This window comes from Hesperophylax consimilis, chromosome 18 (assembly GCF_061612785.1).
Source record: "Hesperophylax consimilis isolate HC1 chromosome 18, BYU_Hcon_1.0, whole genome shotgun sequence".
NCBI lineage: Eukaryota > Metazoa > Arthropoda > Insecta > Trichoptera > Limnephilidae > Hesperophylax > Hesperophylax consimilis.
The window spans coordinates 16,951,388-16,968,093 of NC_142853.1; the positions used below are offsets into that span (position 1 = coordinate 16,951,388).

Here is a 16,706-nt window from a genome sequence, read left to right on the forward strand (position 1 = left end):
ATGTGTTCTTATTAAATTCTCCAGCATTATTAACTATTTCACTTATGATTATTTTTAACTTGAACTTTCCCTGTCTTCCTGGGACGTGTCTGGACATCAATTTCCATTGTTTTGCGCGTCATTATTTTCATTCATTGTTGCTCCCTAATATTAGGTAATTATTTTAATTTTCATTATCATATTATTTTAGAAATAAAAGAGCTAATTTAATAAGTTGTGAAAATTATTGAGCTACATTTTTATATTTCATTAATGTTTCATCGCAAAGTTACAATTTCCTATAATTTGATTATTTAATGTTAGGCAGGTTTTGAACCCGCGACCTTCTGGCAGGGTGCCAAGTGTGTCATCGCACTGCTACAGAAAACGACATAATAATATATCTCCCGGTATAATAATGACTTTCGCAGATGAGATTTTCAATAAGTAGGTACCAGTTATATAATTTGTATTCACCCAAGTTATGGCAACTTTTCCACGTAAAAAATGGCCACCCTGGTACCTACTTACCGAATTGCCGCGCGAATTCTTCAACTTCACCGTCGTGTATGGACGTAATGGCGACGCAGAACGCATCCCTGATTCAAATTTGAAACGCGTCCGAATTTCAAATGGACTCTTTTGATTTTACTATTGGCCAATAGCTCCGGTTTGCAAAGGAATGAAGTGACAAGGAGAAATTTAACACTTTTAATTATGCCCAGCTCTGTTATAAATAAAAGCCGTTTCATGATACCCTGTCACATACGATTAGTCCTTCGGATTGGATGTCACCGTGTTAATAAACTAATTGAACTAGTGTTCAAAGGAATAAAATGAAGTGGTTATTTTTGATTGTGAGTGATGACACACTGTTATTATCGTAACATAATACCGTATTTTCTTTACATTACCGTGAATATTTATTTTATAGTTTCCATCTTAATTTGTAATATAAGTTTGATAAAAAAAGTGTCAAGAATGTGAATATAAATTAAGTTTTTAACGTGCTGTGTTACTTTCATTACTAAAAAGAATTGTTTTGCAATGATGTGATATCCACAATAGAATGGAGTTATTTGCGAAATTTGTTGTTATTACTTCACGAACATTTGGATAATTGATAGACTCAAATTAAATTAGATTTTAAATTGAAATACAGTGGAAAGAAATAACGGAATTTCAAAGTATTTTAAAGAAATTTCCTAGTTATTTGTGAAATGATAATTCTTTTTTATGTTTTGTTACCTTTCTCTCGCTCTCGATAGAAGTATTTGTTTTAATTGTATATTTCGGATAAGTTTGAATCAGTCCTATAAAATAACTAAGGATTTCAAAGAAAACTGAGGTCCGGAATACCTACGTTTATGCAACTAGTTTCAGCTTGCAGTCGCCACGAGCTTCGTAGCTTTGAAATTACCCGATAAACTTTAAAAACATGAGAATAGACTGAGAAATGTTTGTTTCATATAATATTTAAAATAGAAAACATATTTTGAATAAATACTGTTCAAGCAAATAAATAGAAAGATGTAAACGAAATTAGGAATTACAAAGCCTACTTCATAATTATTTTTAGTTAGGTCCACAAAATAAATGGCTACAATAAAAAAAATTAAATGCTTGTTTTTTGTGAAATAGTCACAAAACGGAAAAAGTGTACAATCGTATAGAATATAATATAATAGAATGTATGAATGCGGTAGGTAGTAGAAAATAATGTGTGAAAATAAAAATGGTTAGGAAGTTTATTTATTTTTTACTTTGTTTCCAGGCCACGGCGGCATGTTTGGCGCTGATGGTTGCAGCTGAACCTTCTAAAGAGCTCAAGACCACTAAACCAGATGATGTTATTGAACCTGCAGCTCAGGCAGATGTCCAGAACAAAGACAACGCTCAACGCAAAAGAGATGTCCTAGACCCCATTGCCCATTCGGGAAACCAAGACCTCAAAGCTCAGCGTAAAAGAGGAGTCTTTGGTCATGTCCCTTCATACTCACACGGACACGACTTCTCGACCGTCAGGCATTCTATCCTCAAACCTTTTGTCGTGAATTATCCTGTTCAATCTGTTCCAATTGGAGTTAAAATCCCCATCAAGAACCCAGGACTAATTCACTTTAAATATCCCCTGTCGTCGAATAAAGTCCCTTCGCATCATGGCAGTGGATCGAGGTTTCCTCAGTCGATTCAACATCCTAATCATTTGAAGCCTACTATTGTTCCTGGATGGCCGACAAACTGCGGGCACAATCATCAAGCCCAGCCAGCACAACGACCAACTATCTCCGTGCCTACTACAGCTATTGTTCCAACTTCTTCTGTAAATCTGCCTGTTAATATTATCCCAGCTCCTATTCTTACTCCAGTTTTACCTTTCCCAAGACCTCCGGCACCATTCTTTAGACCTCTGATTCCAATTCAGCCTCCTGTATTTGGTCCAGCCCCATTCGCTCCCGTCCTCCCTGCCCCTCTCTTACCAACTCCTTTAGCTCCTGTGCATTTCCACCCCGCTCCAGTATTCCACCCTGCTCCAATTGCTGCTCCCCTGGCACCTGCTATTATCAGACCTGGAAATTCTATTCACACTTCTTTCTCTGCCACATATCCTCGATATCCCTTCGTTAACTCTCTCCCTGCCCTCACCGCACAAGTTCCGGTAGTTGGACATCATTTTGCTCCCGCTGCAATTGCACCCATCGGACGCTATCCAATAAATATTGGTCACATTCCGTTAAACGTTGGTCGACTTCCACTTGCGAGGCCACAGGTTCTTTTCAATCAAATTCCATTAGGAGCTGCGAATTTCCCTAATATTGGTAGTCTTCCCTTGAACCACTTCCACACCGCTGGTGCTGGACTAATTCCAACACGAGCCCCACTGGGCATAGGACAGCCTCCTGTATTCTTGCAGAGACCCGGAGAACAGTTCCCACCGCAGTTTACCCCTGGACCTTCTGCCTTCCCTCCATTCAATCAGGCTTTTGGTGGCGCCACTGGAGTAGTTCCTTCCCAAACTCCATTAGGCACTGGTCAACCACCTTTCTTTTTCCAAAGACCCGGAGAACAATACCCACAACAGGCGTTCTCACCAGAAAATCCAAGCTTCCCACAATTCCTTCCTGGTCCACAAGATCAAGGCACTGCTGTCAATCCTAATGCTATAGGAAATAATGTTTGGACACCCATGGTAAATCCGACTCCCGAATCCTTCCCTTCGCAATTCAACCCTCAGAGTGAAGCGCCAAATAATTACCCTACGCCACTTATTCCCCAGGGCGAAAACTCTATCCCTTCTCAATTTAACCCTCAAAGTGAAAACCCCAATCAATATCCTTCACAAATCGCTCCCCAAGGAGAAAATCCCAACCAGTATCCATCCCAATTCATTCCTCAAGGGCCGAATCCTGACCAATTTCCATCTCAATTCAATCCCCAGGGACAGAATCCTGATCAATATCCTTCACAAATCTTTCCCGAAGGACAAAATCCCGATCAATTCACTTCTCAGTTCAACCCTCAGGCTGAACAACCCCAGGGAATAAATCCTACTCAACAACAACCTGAAGATCAAACTCAGGGTTATAGATACCAGCAAGAAGGCAGCCAATCATTCCAAGACGGCAAAGATATTCAGACTTCTCTGGAACAGCAAGCTCAACAACAATTCTTGAACGCGCAAAAGTTTTTCACACAAGAACAGCAACAGATAGAGCAACAGCAGCAGCAGCAACAGCAGCAGCAACAGCAGCAACAAGAATCAAATAATCTAGGTGAATCCCAGCAGCAAGCTCAACAGCAATATTTACAGCAACAAAACTTCAATAGACAGCAACAAAACTATCAACCCCAGCAGGATGCTTCCGTTCAGCAAGACTCCCAAGAAGATATCCAACAGAGCTCGTTCCAGTTCATCAGTCCTCAACAACAGGCTGCTGCCAACCCGCAGCACGACCCCCAGTTCCCTCAGGCTCTACCATCCCTGTCAGGCAGGCCCATAAATCAAGCCTTCCATGTCAACCACCGTCAGAGACAGCGAGCGAGGCGGCCAGCTGAAAACCGAGAAGGTTACCCTTGATAGTGTATCAGCACTTGTCTTGTTATGTTTGATAGATTAATTTTATTCTGTAAATACAAAATACGTAGGATAAGGTATCTAATAATTTAAAAGTTAAGTAATTTAAAAAATATGTAAACAAGGGTTAGTAATGAGTGTGAATAAGCTTCAGTTGGTAGTTTTCTGCCTTCTGAGAATGTTTAGAGCCAAATGAGTCACGAAGCATAGTTATTGAATAGTACAAAAGTTTGGTAAAATAAGGATCCTTATTAATACATATAAAACAAAATTAAACGAGATATGTGCTGTTTTCAACGCAAACTGAGTAGTTTCCTGTGATTTAATTTAAAATTGTTTTTCACCATGAGATTGAATAATTTTATTTATTCTGTTACTTAAATAAATATTTTTTTAAAGTAAAAAACCAGTGGCTTTGTATTCCTACACAGACAGCAGACACAATAAAATACAAACAGAATTTGCAAATAAACGAAACCAGTTAAAAGTGTTTAAAAAAATTTATTGGTGCTATTTGCGCAGAAGTACCGCAAAAGTAAATTCACTAAAAATTCAATTACTTTTTATTGTTTTGAACTTGACCTATATTGGTCTGCTGGAATTACATCATATTATTATCTATATTACACTTTTCCGCTTGGGCGAACTCGACGCAACATTTTGATTGGTAAACCAGCTTTTACAACTTAATTTTTAAGAAAAATCTGAGCCTAGCTTATTAGGCAAATGAAACACCCGTATAAGGTTTTATGTCGCAAGATGTTGTTATGGCGGCCATTACGATTATCAGATTAATCGGTTATGCCGATAAGTTTTACGGTGGCTGGTGTTTGACACGTTAATTATAAATGACGGAAGATAACTAGAATAATACCGAGGAAGTCGAAGAGAGACATGAATCGATCTCGATCAAGTAATTGCAACAGAGACAATCTGTCGAATGAGAAATTGTTTCTTGACTCTCGCTTCCGATTTCATAAAATAATTAGATTTTGTTCAGGGTTAGCAGATATAAAAAAATACATTTTTAATGAAAGATTTATTTTGGATGTACAATGCATGATATTGCTAAACTATTTTAATCAATTACATTTAATTTGGAGAAGGTTTAGCTAATAATAAATAAATTGTTGACAGTGTCCTTCCTATACTTGCAAATATTTTATTTACAGACCGATTACTTTTACTTCTAAAGGTACTTAAAAATACACTGATAGGACCGTCAAAGGGGTGACACAAACATTAGATTTGACATTGAAGTGCTGTAAATGTGATGTGATTTATCAGGGAATGTTCATGGCTGATTTCTCCATCTCCAAAATAGGGTTAAGAGGATTCAGGACATCTAACTGATAACAGGTAAGATCGGTGTTATGGACGATGTGGTTATGGAGAGAATAGATAAATACAATTGTCAATGGGGTGACAGCGTCAATAGTGCCATTGACATCGCTGTTAATGTGACGTGATCTAATGCAGCAGGGAGACTCCATGGCCGATTCCTCCTAGTCCAAGATAGGGTGAGGAATACCCAGGATATCCAAAAGGCGAAACCGGTGCGATGGCTTTATGGACGATGGGAGCATGAAGAGGAGAGGCGAATCCCAGGGGAGCAGGGTAGGCCAAGGGGGCGGCTACTTTAGGGATGAAGGCGGGGGCGGCGTAGGGCAGGCCTAGTCCGTGGGGGTAGCCCAGGGGTGCGCTGAGGGGCAGGCCGTATCCCCCATGATAGGTGCTGGCCAGGGGGGCGCCAAGGTGCCCCAGGCCTCCGTAGGGGTAGCCCAGATCGAGGACTCCGCGTTTTTCGGTCTTCTTCTCTTCTTCGGCGTAGCAGATGGCAACCAGGGCGAATAGGCACACCTGAAAATAATTCAAATTTAAAAAATGTATTACTTAATTTAAAACTAAAAACAAACGATACAATTGATTACATTGAAACATTTTTAAAAATTTTTAACAAAATGAAAATACCAAAAAAATATACAAAAATACAAGAAAATATATAAAATAAATAGAAAAAATCCTGCAAAAGGAGTCCGTGCGTGACTATTATTATTCTTTGGAACGTATTTCTCTATCTATGAGTATATACGAGTGCTATACTGGTAAGTTTTTAGATTTTCACGGCCAAAAGCATTTTTGTTGTTTGTTTTTGGGGTGTTATGAGGTGTTGCGCTAACTCCTTCTTTAGCCGACGTTTCGGACATCGTTGCAGTGTCCATCATCAGGGCAGATCCGGTAGATCCGAAGATGTGATGATGGACACTGCAACGATGTCCGAAACGTCGGCTAAAGAAGGAGTTAGCGCAACACGGCATAACACCCCAAAAACAAACAACAAAAAAAAGAGTGCTATACTATACATGGTGACTGTTAAGACCTACAAGAATAATCTATTTAAGTGAATTTTAGGCATGATTTAATATATTTTTATAAGAATTAATGTATTTACGCAACATGTACTTTTCCAAGTTTTTTAGCCACCATTTTTTTTTGCAAGCAGTGAATTGTACATTTTATGTTTTTTAGGTACTATCTTTTCGTTTCTTTTCACTAAAGATATTATCACTGTGTCTTTTGTCTATATTATATAATGAAGAACTTTAAATGCTACTAACACACAACCTTGCCTGTATGGCTGGAACCACAATATTCTCCATGAGAGTCTCAAGAACGATGCTGTGTTTTTGAATAAGACAGCAAAATAACACTTTATATAAAACTGGCGAATACCTCTGCACAGGCTTTCCTAGTGAGGTGTTAAAAAAACACTACTTAGTAGTTAGGGTTAGTACCCATTTTCGAACAGTTACTGATTATCAACATTTTTATATTACAGGTATTTATTATCTTTGTAAATTGTAAACATCTCTAAGCTCTATGTGCGAGTTATTAAATAAATACTGCATAAGAGTCTCAACAGCCCGGAGATAATGGAAGTATGGTATTCCCAGTTGAGAAACGTTGTGAGACTGAAATAAGTGGGGAGGGGATGTAGATTGGGTAGATAAAGGTGGTAAAGTATCTGGCTATTCAGATCTAGTCACTAAACACGGTTGATGCCATTTTAATCAATGTTTCTATTTTGAATGGTGGTCTTTCACCAAAGAAATTATGATAAAATCCACAACCTACAACTCGTTGTCAAATTTTAAAAAAATTGATTGATACATAATATAATTTATTTATCCCCATTCTTTATTGGAATAAAATCTGTGTGGGATATTGAAAAAGCCAGTCGAATTGTTTCAAAATCAGGAATTAAATTGGTTTGCCGTTGAACATAAAGCACTTTATGCGGTTGTTTAGTGTCGCTTGATGAGATATCATATTATATTGCAATATCTCCTAACGGCTTGACTGGTGCGAATTAAATTTACCAAACTCACTGTGCGGAATCCATTTGAGAAAACTGCCAGGGGCGTGCCGTCACTTTTTAAAATGGTTAAAATAATTTTCATAATTTCTGTAGAGAAATCTGAAAAAGCCGTTAAAAAACGAGACGCTATCAGTTAACATGAAAATTTAGGAAGTGATGTCCACCTTTTTCCATAAATAGGTAGGTATTTTTAAAATTTATTTACGCCTCTAAAAAATCTCCCCTTCCAAATGTTTTGTGATAATGTGACGTTACGTTTGACGCTCGTAAGGTAAGTGAAAAATATCGCTACGTTCGCACTACATTTCTGGATAAAATTCGTGGTAATAGCGTGAATCCTTGTGTATATTATATTAAATTTTAATTAAAAAATACGTATTTTATTATTTATTTTTTATTTCACGTTTCACCTCACAACAGCTCCTGTGTCTGCACAGTGTACTGACAGGGGAACTGTTTTGCCACCCGGAAGGACAGCGTTATGAGGCATGTTAAGGTAGGGGATTTATTAATGCAGGTCCTGAAGAGGCACGGATTATATAAGAGGAGGAAAAACAGATACCTAACTTATTTAAATTAATAAACCCCATTGTAATATTTAATCAAAGAAGAAGATAATATCAACAACTCTCACTGAAATATGACACAGACGAAAACACAGAAAATAAAATGGTTAGTGTCGCAACCGGAACTCGAAACAATAAAAGATATAGGAAACAATAATTGATGTTAATACAGGGTGGGGCAGAAGTAATGACCCAGTTTTGAGGAGGTATAAAACATATTAAACGATATTTAAAACTTTTTTATTATGATCTGTACAATACCTTATTTTGTTTCATTAATTTTGAGTACCACTTCAGCAAGATGGCGGCCTTTAGCACCAATACACTGATGTGGTCTTTTTCTGAAGTTTTGGGCTGCTTTTCTTGCAGCAAAAAATTGCAACAATTGAGTGACGTAAGTTATCTGGGAGATCTGTGGTTTGAATAAGATGGGGCTACAGCACACAGCTTTACTATTATAATAATTAAATTCATTTGGATTTAGGCATGTGAACTTTTTCTGTGGGGTTATTTGAAGGAGAAAGTTTCCAAACATCGCCCTCGCACTTTAGAAGAGCCGAAGACCCGAATTATCGAGCCACATTCGCCATACCCCTTGAAATGTACAGAAAATGTGCCTTGCTGAGTGATGAAAATGAGTCTTTAAGATTATTGTTTTTTTTATACCTCCTCAAAACCGGGATATTACTTCTGCCCCACACTGTATTAGTAAATTCTCAAAACGATGTACAATATCGATAAAAATTGACCAAATGTAATTATATCTCTATAGCTCAATCGATAGAGGCACTTTTTCTGATAAGACTAGAGGCTGTGGGATTGAGTCCCAGTTGCAATTGTCACATTTTCATTTTCTGTGTGTTCGTCTACTTCATGTAGAATGCAATGTAATTTTTATTGGGTGTATACTAATTGAAGCTAATAAACTTCAATGTAATATTTAATCACTTACGAAGATAATATATAAAGATCTCTGAAAATAATATGAAGCAGAGAGATACATAAAATAAAAAAGGTAACGATCGCACTGGGTCTCGAACCATGCTCCTCTACTGCCAGAGGTGTAACAAAGTGGAAATAATGTTGTAATAGCTCAGTTAGTATGGTTCCAGTCCCTGTAAGATTAAGGAAGTGGGTTCGAGACCCAGTTGCGACCGTTACCTTTTTTATTTTCTGTGTCTGTTTCATATTTTCATTGAGAATTGTTGACTAGAAAACTAGATTTTGGCGCGATTTCGGCTGTTTTTTTCAAAATGGCGGCTGGATCACAGGTGCACCAAGGTCGAAAACTTGAAGTTTTGCATCAGGGAACCAGCTAAAAATCATATTTTAAAAATGGGACTGCCGGAATAATTACGATCGTGACCCCCCTTTTGCGCTAATTGCACTGGCCTGCATTTTGTATGATTTCTAGTTATGAACAATAACGTAAAAGTTAAATTAAATCACTTGTATGCTATTGGTAACACTAGATCAGGTCTATAGTGACCTAGTTAGGTGAAAACCGAAGTAAAAGCACAAATAACACAACAAACAACATAGAAGGAAACAAAAATGTAAACAAAATAGAAAAGTTCATGATGAGCTCATTTTCAATTTCAAAGAGAATACATTATTTCTATGATAGCGAAAAGTTCTTACTTTTATGATGCATCAAGTGAGCGTGATTTAAAAACGTAAAATTTCTTAATGATTTGTTATTATTTTATTTTCCGTTAGTATTTTAATTCTCTAAATATTTTTTTAAATTTGAATCGCACGCTACTGTCGTCCAAGTCATTTAAAGATTAATAATTTGAGATATTAAAAATAAACGTAAATCTAAATAAATCGATTTAATTGCCGGCGGAATTAGAAATAAATGAAGAAAACAGTGGAACTAACGTAAGTAAAATTGTTAAGGAAAGCAATTATTAACGAAAAGAGAGAGACATGACGGACAGACGACAAGGTTGTGGGATCGATTCCCACAGAGCTCCTACAAGAATTTTAATTTATTTTGGTGTCATTTTGATTTTTTTTTTGAAAATTTTGAATAAATGTCTTTTACAGCTAAAGTAAATTAATTTTTTTTTGTAATGATAAACTAATATTTATAAGACGAGATTGTATGCATAGCACAAAGGATAACAAATTATTATAAGCAATCATTTTTAAATTGATTACACTAACATAAAACAGTTTTGAAGGGTGTATTGGGCTATCTTTTCAAATGACAGAGAGATGGAAGATGAATTTACAAATTAATTTTGTTATGGGGATACTTCAAAATTGACAAGTAAGTAAAAACAAGTTTTATTTACCAAAATACATAAATTAACATGTCGGGTAGGTAGTGGATTAATTTCCGCCTCCAAGATTTGGATTTACACATTCATCCATTCCAAAACAAAACAAAACAAAATAAAATAAAAAATTTCCAAAACAAAACAAAATAAAATAAAACATTTCAAAGTAAAATTCAAATAGATGTATTTTAAAAGAGAAAAATAAAGAAACATCAATTTACCGTGGAAAGACTGGAATACAGAAGTGATGAAAAAATATAAAGTAGGAAGCGAAATCACTTCCTGAGTATTTATTTGTAATTGGAACGAATGAATTAAAATGCATAGAAATGTACCAGTAATTGTTTAGATGAATACTGGGAAAACGGTTAGGGTTATTTTTTGCTTGGGAATGTAGAAAGAGACATCAATTTGTATGGATTGACCTTCGCTACGCTTTGAACTGTCAAAGAGACGGTTTGCAAGTGAAAGTCAAAACTTTTTTTACAATTTGTGATAAGAAAGTACTTATACAATATTGTTGTATTTTAACATTAAAAAACGTAATAATTTTTAATAATTTACGCTTATTAATTACTCAAAGGGTAATCGGTAGTAATATATATTTTTAGGTTAGTCCTTTAAGTATGTCCAATGAAATTTATGAATATTTTATACTAGTTAAGTCTTTCCATGAGATTAGTGAAAGCGGCTAACGATGTTTTTGTACTATTAAAATAATATTTATCTTTTTAAAAATATTTGTAAAACTTACGATGAACTTCATTTTGGGTTTTGTTGGTTTAGGGAAGGAACAGAGTAATACTGAACTGCACTGAGTGACTTGCCTTTTGGTTGAAATCATAGCCTTTATATAGGAGGTGCTTTAATAAAATTCTGCAGATCTAGAAAATGTATCTATATGACCACTCCCTTCGTAAGTACCTACTTGCACGCTATCAGCAAAGGGACAAACAACCTCTTGCTTTTAGAGCCGAATAAAAACATAATTTATTTAATATTTTGTATAATTCAACATTTCATAGGTAGTAAGTACCTAGTCAATAAAAATCAAAGTTTGTTACTATAATTTAACTATTATAAAAGGTTTTTTAAAACTTAAAAAAAAAAAGTTTTGACTGAGTATTGAACCTTCCTACCCAGGAACTGGAGTCAACAACTCTAGCAACCTTTCCAAATGCCAATCGGGTGTGACCGATATTTATTTAGTATATTTACTGCAGTAATGTCATCCGATATCAGAGAATGCGTGTATTTCTGTAAGTGATTGCCACGACTGCATTGTCCTCGACAACGAGTATATCTGACGAGTTTTAGCTCAATCGTGTGTTAAGAAGTGGGTAAATTCCCGCTTCCAAGATTTGCATTAATTTATTGTCATCGGGATCATGCACCGAATGTCTTAAAATATTTAAATTATGAAACTATATGATCGTCACCACAGGATCTTTAAAATCGTTTAAATTATCAAACTATATGATCGTCGCCACAGGATCACCTGTTTATCGGGCGTCTACTCTTACCAATGAGCTATCGCGGCTACCTTTTAACCCGGCTTATTCTACGAATGCATAGAAAAAATTTGAAGAATTGTAATTACTGATAAAATTTCACGTTTCTTAGAAGCGATGCTCATAGGTTACTAGTGAAAATGTACTGGTTATTGTAATTGTATGATTTGGGAAGCTAAAAGTATAGTAAGATTATTGCTTATCAAAAAAAATTGGAGGAACGGCCAGGAATTTACCTTTCGAATGAACACCGTTAGTAAATTTTAAAAATCATTACTGGTTCAGTTTCAGATCAGCCATTTTTTAACAGATCTGTTAAAAAGTTGAACACTAGAAACACAAATATAGAATTATTATTAAAATAAAACAATTTTGGTACCCCTTTTATCGCTCGGTTCCCACACACAACTCCAATTTTTAAAATTAAAAGTTCATTGACAATGACAACGTGAATAATTTTACGAATTAAATTACGCAGGAATCGTTCACATCACGCACATGTTCACAGTCAATTAGAATATTTAATAATATAATTATCTTAATTTTAATTTGGGTTTCCGGAAACTTTAAATATAAGAAAAAATAATTGTTTCATAAATCAATAAATAATAATGTCAGCAAACTTCAGCAGTGTTTACTTTAAATAAATGATTGCAAATATTTGATGATATTATATAAAGTACGTCATAAAATTATTTTAGATACATGAATAATTATTTTGGACAGAAAATACGGCATTTAAAATTATCGGGGGTGTAACTCAGTGGTAGAGTGTCTGCTTCGCATGCTGAAAGTCCTGGGTTCAAATCCCAGCTCCTCCAAATCATTTTTTTTGTTTTCAAATGTTTTAAAGCTTTTATAATTTTAAATTTTTTTTTATAATAATTTTTAAAAAGCATATTAATCATTATTTTTGCAGAATAATTTGCTGTTATCTATTTATAAATGGTTATCGATCTCTGTTTATAAAGCCACGAGGCTGGGCCCTTCTACACGGATTCTAAAGTAGGTTTATTTATTGTTTTATCAACTGAACCCGACTCTATTACTTGGCTCATGCTCCGTACATACGAACAGATCCGGCTTTAGAAAAACTAAACAAATAGTAATGGCACGTTTATCACACAACTTCAATTTATAGATTTTATATGAATTTTGGAAATAAATCATTATTTTTATATAAATAGATGGTTAAAAAATTTGCATTCAGATACACAATGGGCTTACAATTTAATAACATTGAAATTTTAGAAATTAGAAAAAGTGTTTAGTAGTCAATTAAATATTATTAATAACTAAATATTTTTTCAAAATAGCCATCCCTTAAATTTATTTTCATATTAAGGCGATGCACTACGTCGTGTAATATTTTGAATCGAGCCACCATCAATAACACTCCTCACGTAGATGGCGATAAGGCTTAAATTCCCACTTAACACCATCCAGCTGTTTTGATTTAGGCAAGAAAAAAAGGCCAAAAAGTGCCTTTTATATTATTTTATGAATGTTCAGGTATAAATATTTAAATATTTTCCGATCATTATATAAATAACTTAATTTGCCACATTATACAATAAAACCAAAACCGAAAATGGGTTCGTAAGTAGGAAATTTTGAACTTAAAGCAGTTTTCATAGGCCTTATGAATTAATTGTTTCTGGGCTTTTAAAAAGACTTATGTAAAAAATACTCGTTTATTTCAAAGGCCAAGATGTATTATACTCGCGGTATTTATTTAAAGCATCTGAAACATTTCTAGGCGACCAAATTTTCAAACCAAAAACACATGATTTTGCATTACTACGTAGTGCATCGCCTTAATATAGCTTTATTGATTTTTATTACTCTTTTTTTCACGGTGTCTCTTCACAGTTCAACGATATCATCCGTTTAGTCGTACTTTTTAATAATTTCGTACTATTCTATCTTCTGAATATATCCTCAAAATCTGACCACTCAGAATCAGAAATCTGCATCTATTTCTAAATTTTTATATGTTATTTATTTGACCGTCAATGTCTTTAATTCACTTTTTGTCACATCAAGACATACAACTCTCCAATAATTATTGTTTCGTCTGTTAGCATCTTTAAAATGTCTAATATTTTATTTAAAAATTCAGCTAACACCTTCTATATAGGAGACAAGTATTTTTAATTGACTCACTTTGGAAGCCATAACGATTTAATCACTACCTAGAATAAATTAATCCAAGAAAATTATAATCTCAATTGGTTGCCTAAATTGTTCACTTCACAAATCTGATGCCCTAGTACATTTGAACAAATAATTATTTATCAAATTGACTTACTAAGTTTACAGGAACCATACTAAGCTAAATATGATAAGATCGTGTCCGCAAAAGATTTGTAAGTTGGCGTATGTTTATACGAGTTCTTTGTTAATCGATTTCATACCAAAAGCATAGCTAATAGTATCGATTTTTAAATGTCACTATTAAAAAAATATATTCATGTAATGTAATGTAAATATAATGTAAATATAACACCGATTTCTTACAGCGAGGTTGGCTCAACCAATATGAACATTAGATATTAAAATATTTGTGTAAAATGTAGTACGTCTCTTTAATTAAAAAAACTGGGAATCGTAACAATGAAAAAAGGAAAATGCCATATTACCCAAAGCCCTCGGAAATGTGGCACAGAGGAAATGTGGTTAATAATAATGCCGCACAAGTAATTCAACAGTAATACTACGCCTTTTATATCAATAGTAAAAATCAATTCACCTATAGTAAATATTTTATGTATTTTTAAAATTTATTTTGTGATAATATATTCCAAAATAATAACAATACAAGTGAGTTTAAAAATAAAATTCGGGAAAGACAACATTAATAAAATAAAAATAAAACTTATTTAAAAAAAAAAGAAAATATTCATTTTATAATCTATGTAGAACTCAATATTTAATATGAAAAATGCAATCCCCAAACCAGATTCGCCCAGAATCACACTGGAACTGAAGTCACAATTTAAATTCTGGCAAATTTATATTTTCATTATAACTAATTGATAATTAATAATATAGATAAATAAAATCAGATCCGGTCCTGTTCCTCCATGCCCTAGCTCTCAATATTACAATCATTATTACCTCATTCATTCGCGAACAAAGTACCTAATGAAGTTTTCCGAATACCCGCTCGTGAAAACGCCCAAAGCTGTGTATCTTACCACTAAACCACCTTTACCTAGATAATAATAGATGTATGGAGCAAAGTTGCGCATTTTACTATGATTTTACTGTGAATTATTGTTATCTAAAATCTGTCTAACGGACTGTATCGTATTAGAATTCAAATTCAAATAAAATCTTGCACCAGTGAATACGTTGATAAAATACGTTGTAAAATAGGATGAGTTATAAGATTGCATAAATTGTAAGATGGGTTAAGTTGCAAGATGGGATAAGATATAAGATTTCATATATTGTAAGATGGGTTGAGTTGAAAGATGGGATAAGTTTTAATATGGAATACATTGTAAGATAAGATACGTTGTAAGATGGGATAAGTTATAAAATGAGATAAGTTGTAAGATGGGATAAGTTATAAAATTGGATAAGTTGTTAAATGGGATAAGTTATGAAATGGGATAAGTTGAAAGATGGGATAAGTTGTAAGATGGGGTAAGTTGGGTTTAAAATTTACATCGAAAGAAACCAAAATCATACCTACGAGGGCCAATTATGACTAAATACGTAACCACAATATATTATAGTATGTATGAATAAAAACACATGTTTCTGTAAAGTGCCTCCGGCCAAAGAGAAATACGTTTTAATAAACCAAAACGTTTAACTGTATATGTGTATTATTATGCAGACAAGTTATATTTCTCGTAGTATCTCGCGTTCTATAATCTAATCATATGTAGATACATGCTTCAGCTTATTTGGTTTATTTGATGCAGTTCTGGTGCATTTTGCAACCATTACAATGCACATTGATTTACTTGGGCCAGGTTTAGAAACAATAAGACCTAGGTTTTAGGCAATGGAGAAGATATTTTCTGTTAACCCTGTTTCACTAATTATTGTATTATAGATAATTTATTGTAGATTCTTCGGTCTCAGTAAAGAAACAGTTTTAATAGGTGAATCCATCTCCACGCCGACGCAAGTAATAATGTTTACTGCTTTCAAGAAAGCAGTAAACATTATTGCATTATTACAATAGAGAAAACTCCTCATAAATTATGTATTTTAAGCAAGAATAAACATTTAATTGTTGATTAATGAGGTTTATGAGTATATGTACCTAGATATATCATCGAAGAAGAAGATAATCGGTAGCGACTCTTCTAGGATTTGGTCTCCAAAAATATCTGCTGCAATAGTTTTAATATTAAAGAAAAGGTTTAAAAAAAAAAACCCGATTCTTAATTTAGTTTTAATATTCTTGTAGATTCGTACGTTTTTCGATTCGTTCCATTGCCATCTAGCGTCCAAATGAGAAGCTATTGTATGTACCTACCGTGTGTCACTTTCAATTTTGTCCCAAACTAATCTCCTTTATTTCTCTTTGCTGTAGAGGCAAAGGAGGTAAACACTATCATGTTTGACGTATCATACTAGAGATGGGCGAAGCGGCTCAGTTGAGGGAGCCGGTTCACTGGGTCCCGTTCACCTGAAAGATCCGCTTCAGTGAACCGGCTCGATTGAACCCCCCCCCCCCCCCCTCCCCCCTCCATAAATAAAATAAAAACAAAGTTCTTCGCGATAAAAGAATACATACGTGTAGTCGTCGATATTATACAAAGGTACAGATATTGAAATCGACATGTGTTCTACACTCTACAGTGTCCTAAGATGTTTAAGATTCGCTAGTGAAATTTATTTTAATTGTACATTGTGACCGAAATCAAATTGGATCGTTTATTA

General features: G+C 34.5%; 1 protein-coding gene and 1 non-coding gene across 2 annotated transcripts; both read left to right on the forward strand.

Annotated features, from left to right (window-relative positions):
- The first annotated feature begins 749 nt into the window (after window positions 1–749).
- Window positions 750–4,057, forward strand: LOC149415444 (uncharacterized). The gene is made up of 2 exons (XM_089642216.1): window positions 750–836; window positions 1,754–4,057. The coding sequence occupies exons 1-2, from the start codon at window positions 816–818 to the stop codon at window positions 4,055–4,057; spliced, it is 2,325 nt and encodes a 774-aa protein (XP_089498342.1). The 5' UTR covers window positions 750–815.
- Window positions 4,058–12,547: 8,490 nt separating this feature from the next.
- On the forward strand, window positions 12,548–12,619 carry TRNAA-CGC (transfer RNA alanine (anticodon CGC)). Its single transcript has one exon. It is a non-coding gene; the product is annotated as a tRNA-Ala (tRNA).
- Window positions 12,620–16,706: the final 4,087 nt, after the last annotated feature.

What these genes read in the sequence shown, in the direction of transcription:
- LOC149415444 (XM_089642216.1), top strand. Translation starts at nt 816, where the DNA reads ATGAAGTGGTTATTTTTGATT. An exon ending in TGAAGTGGTTATTTTTGATT is followed by an intron (nt 837 to 1,753) that starts GTGAGTGATGAC and finishes CTTTGTTTCCAG; the next exon opens with GCCACGGCGGCATGTTTGGC.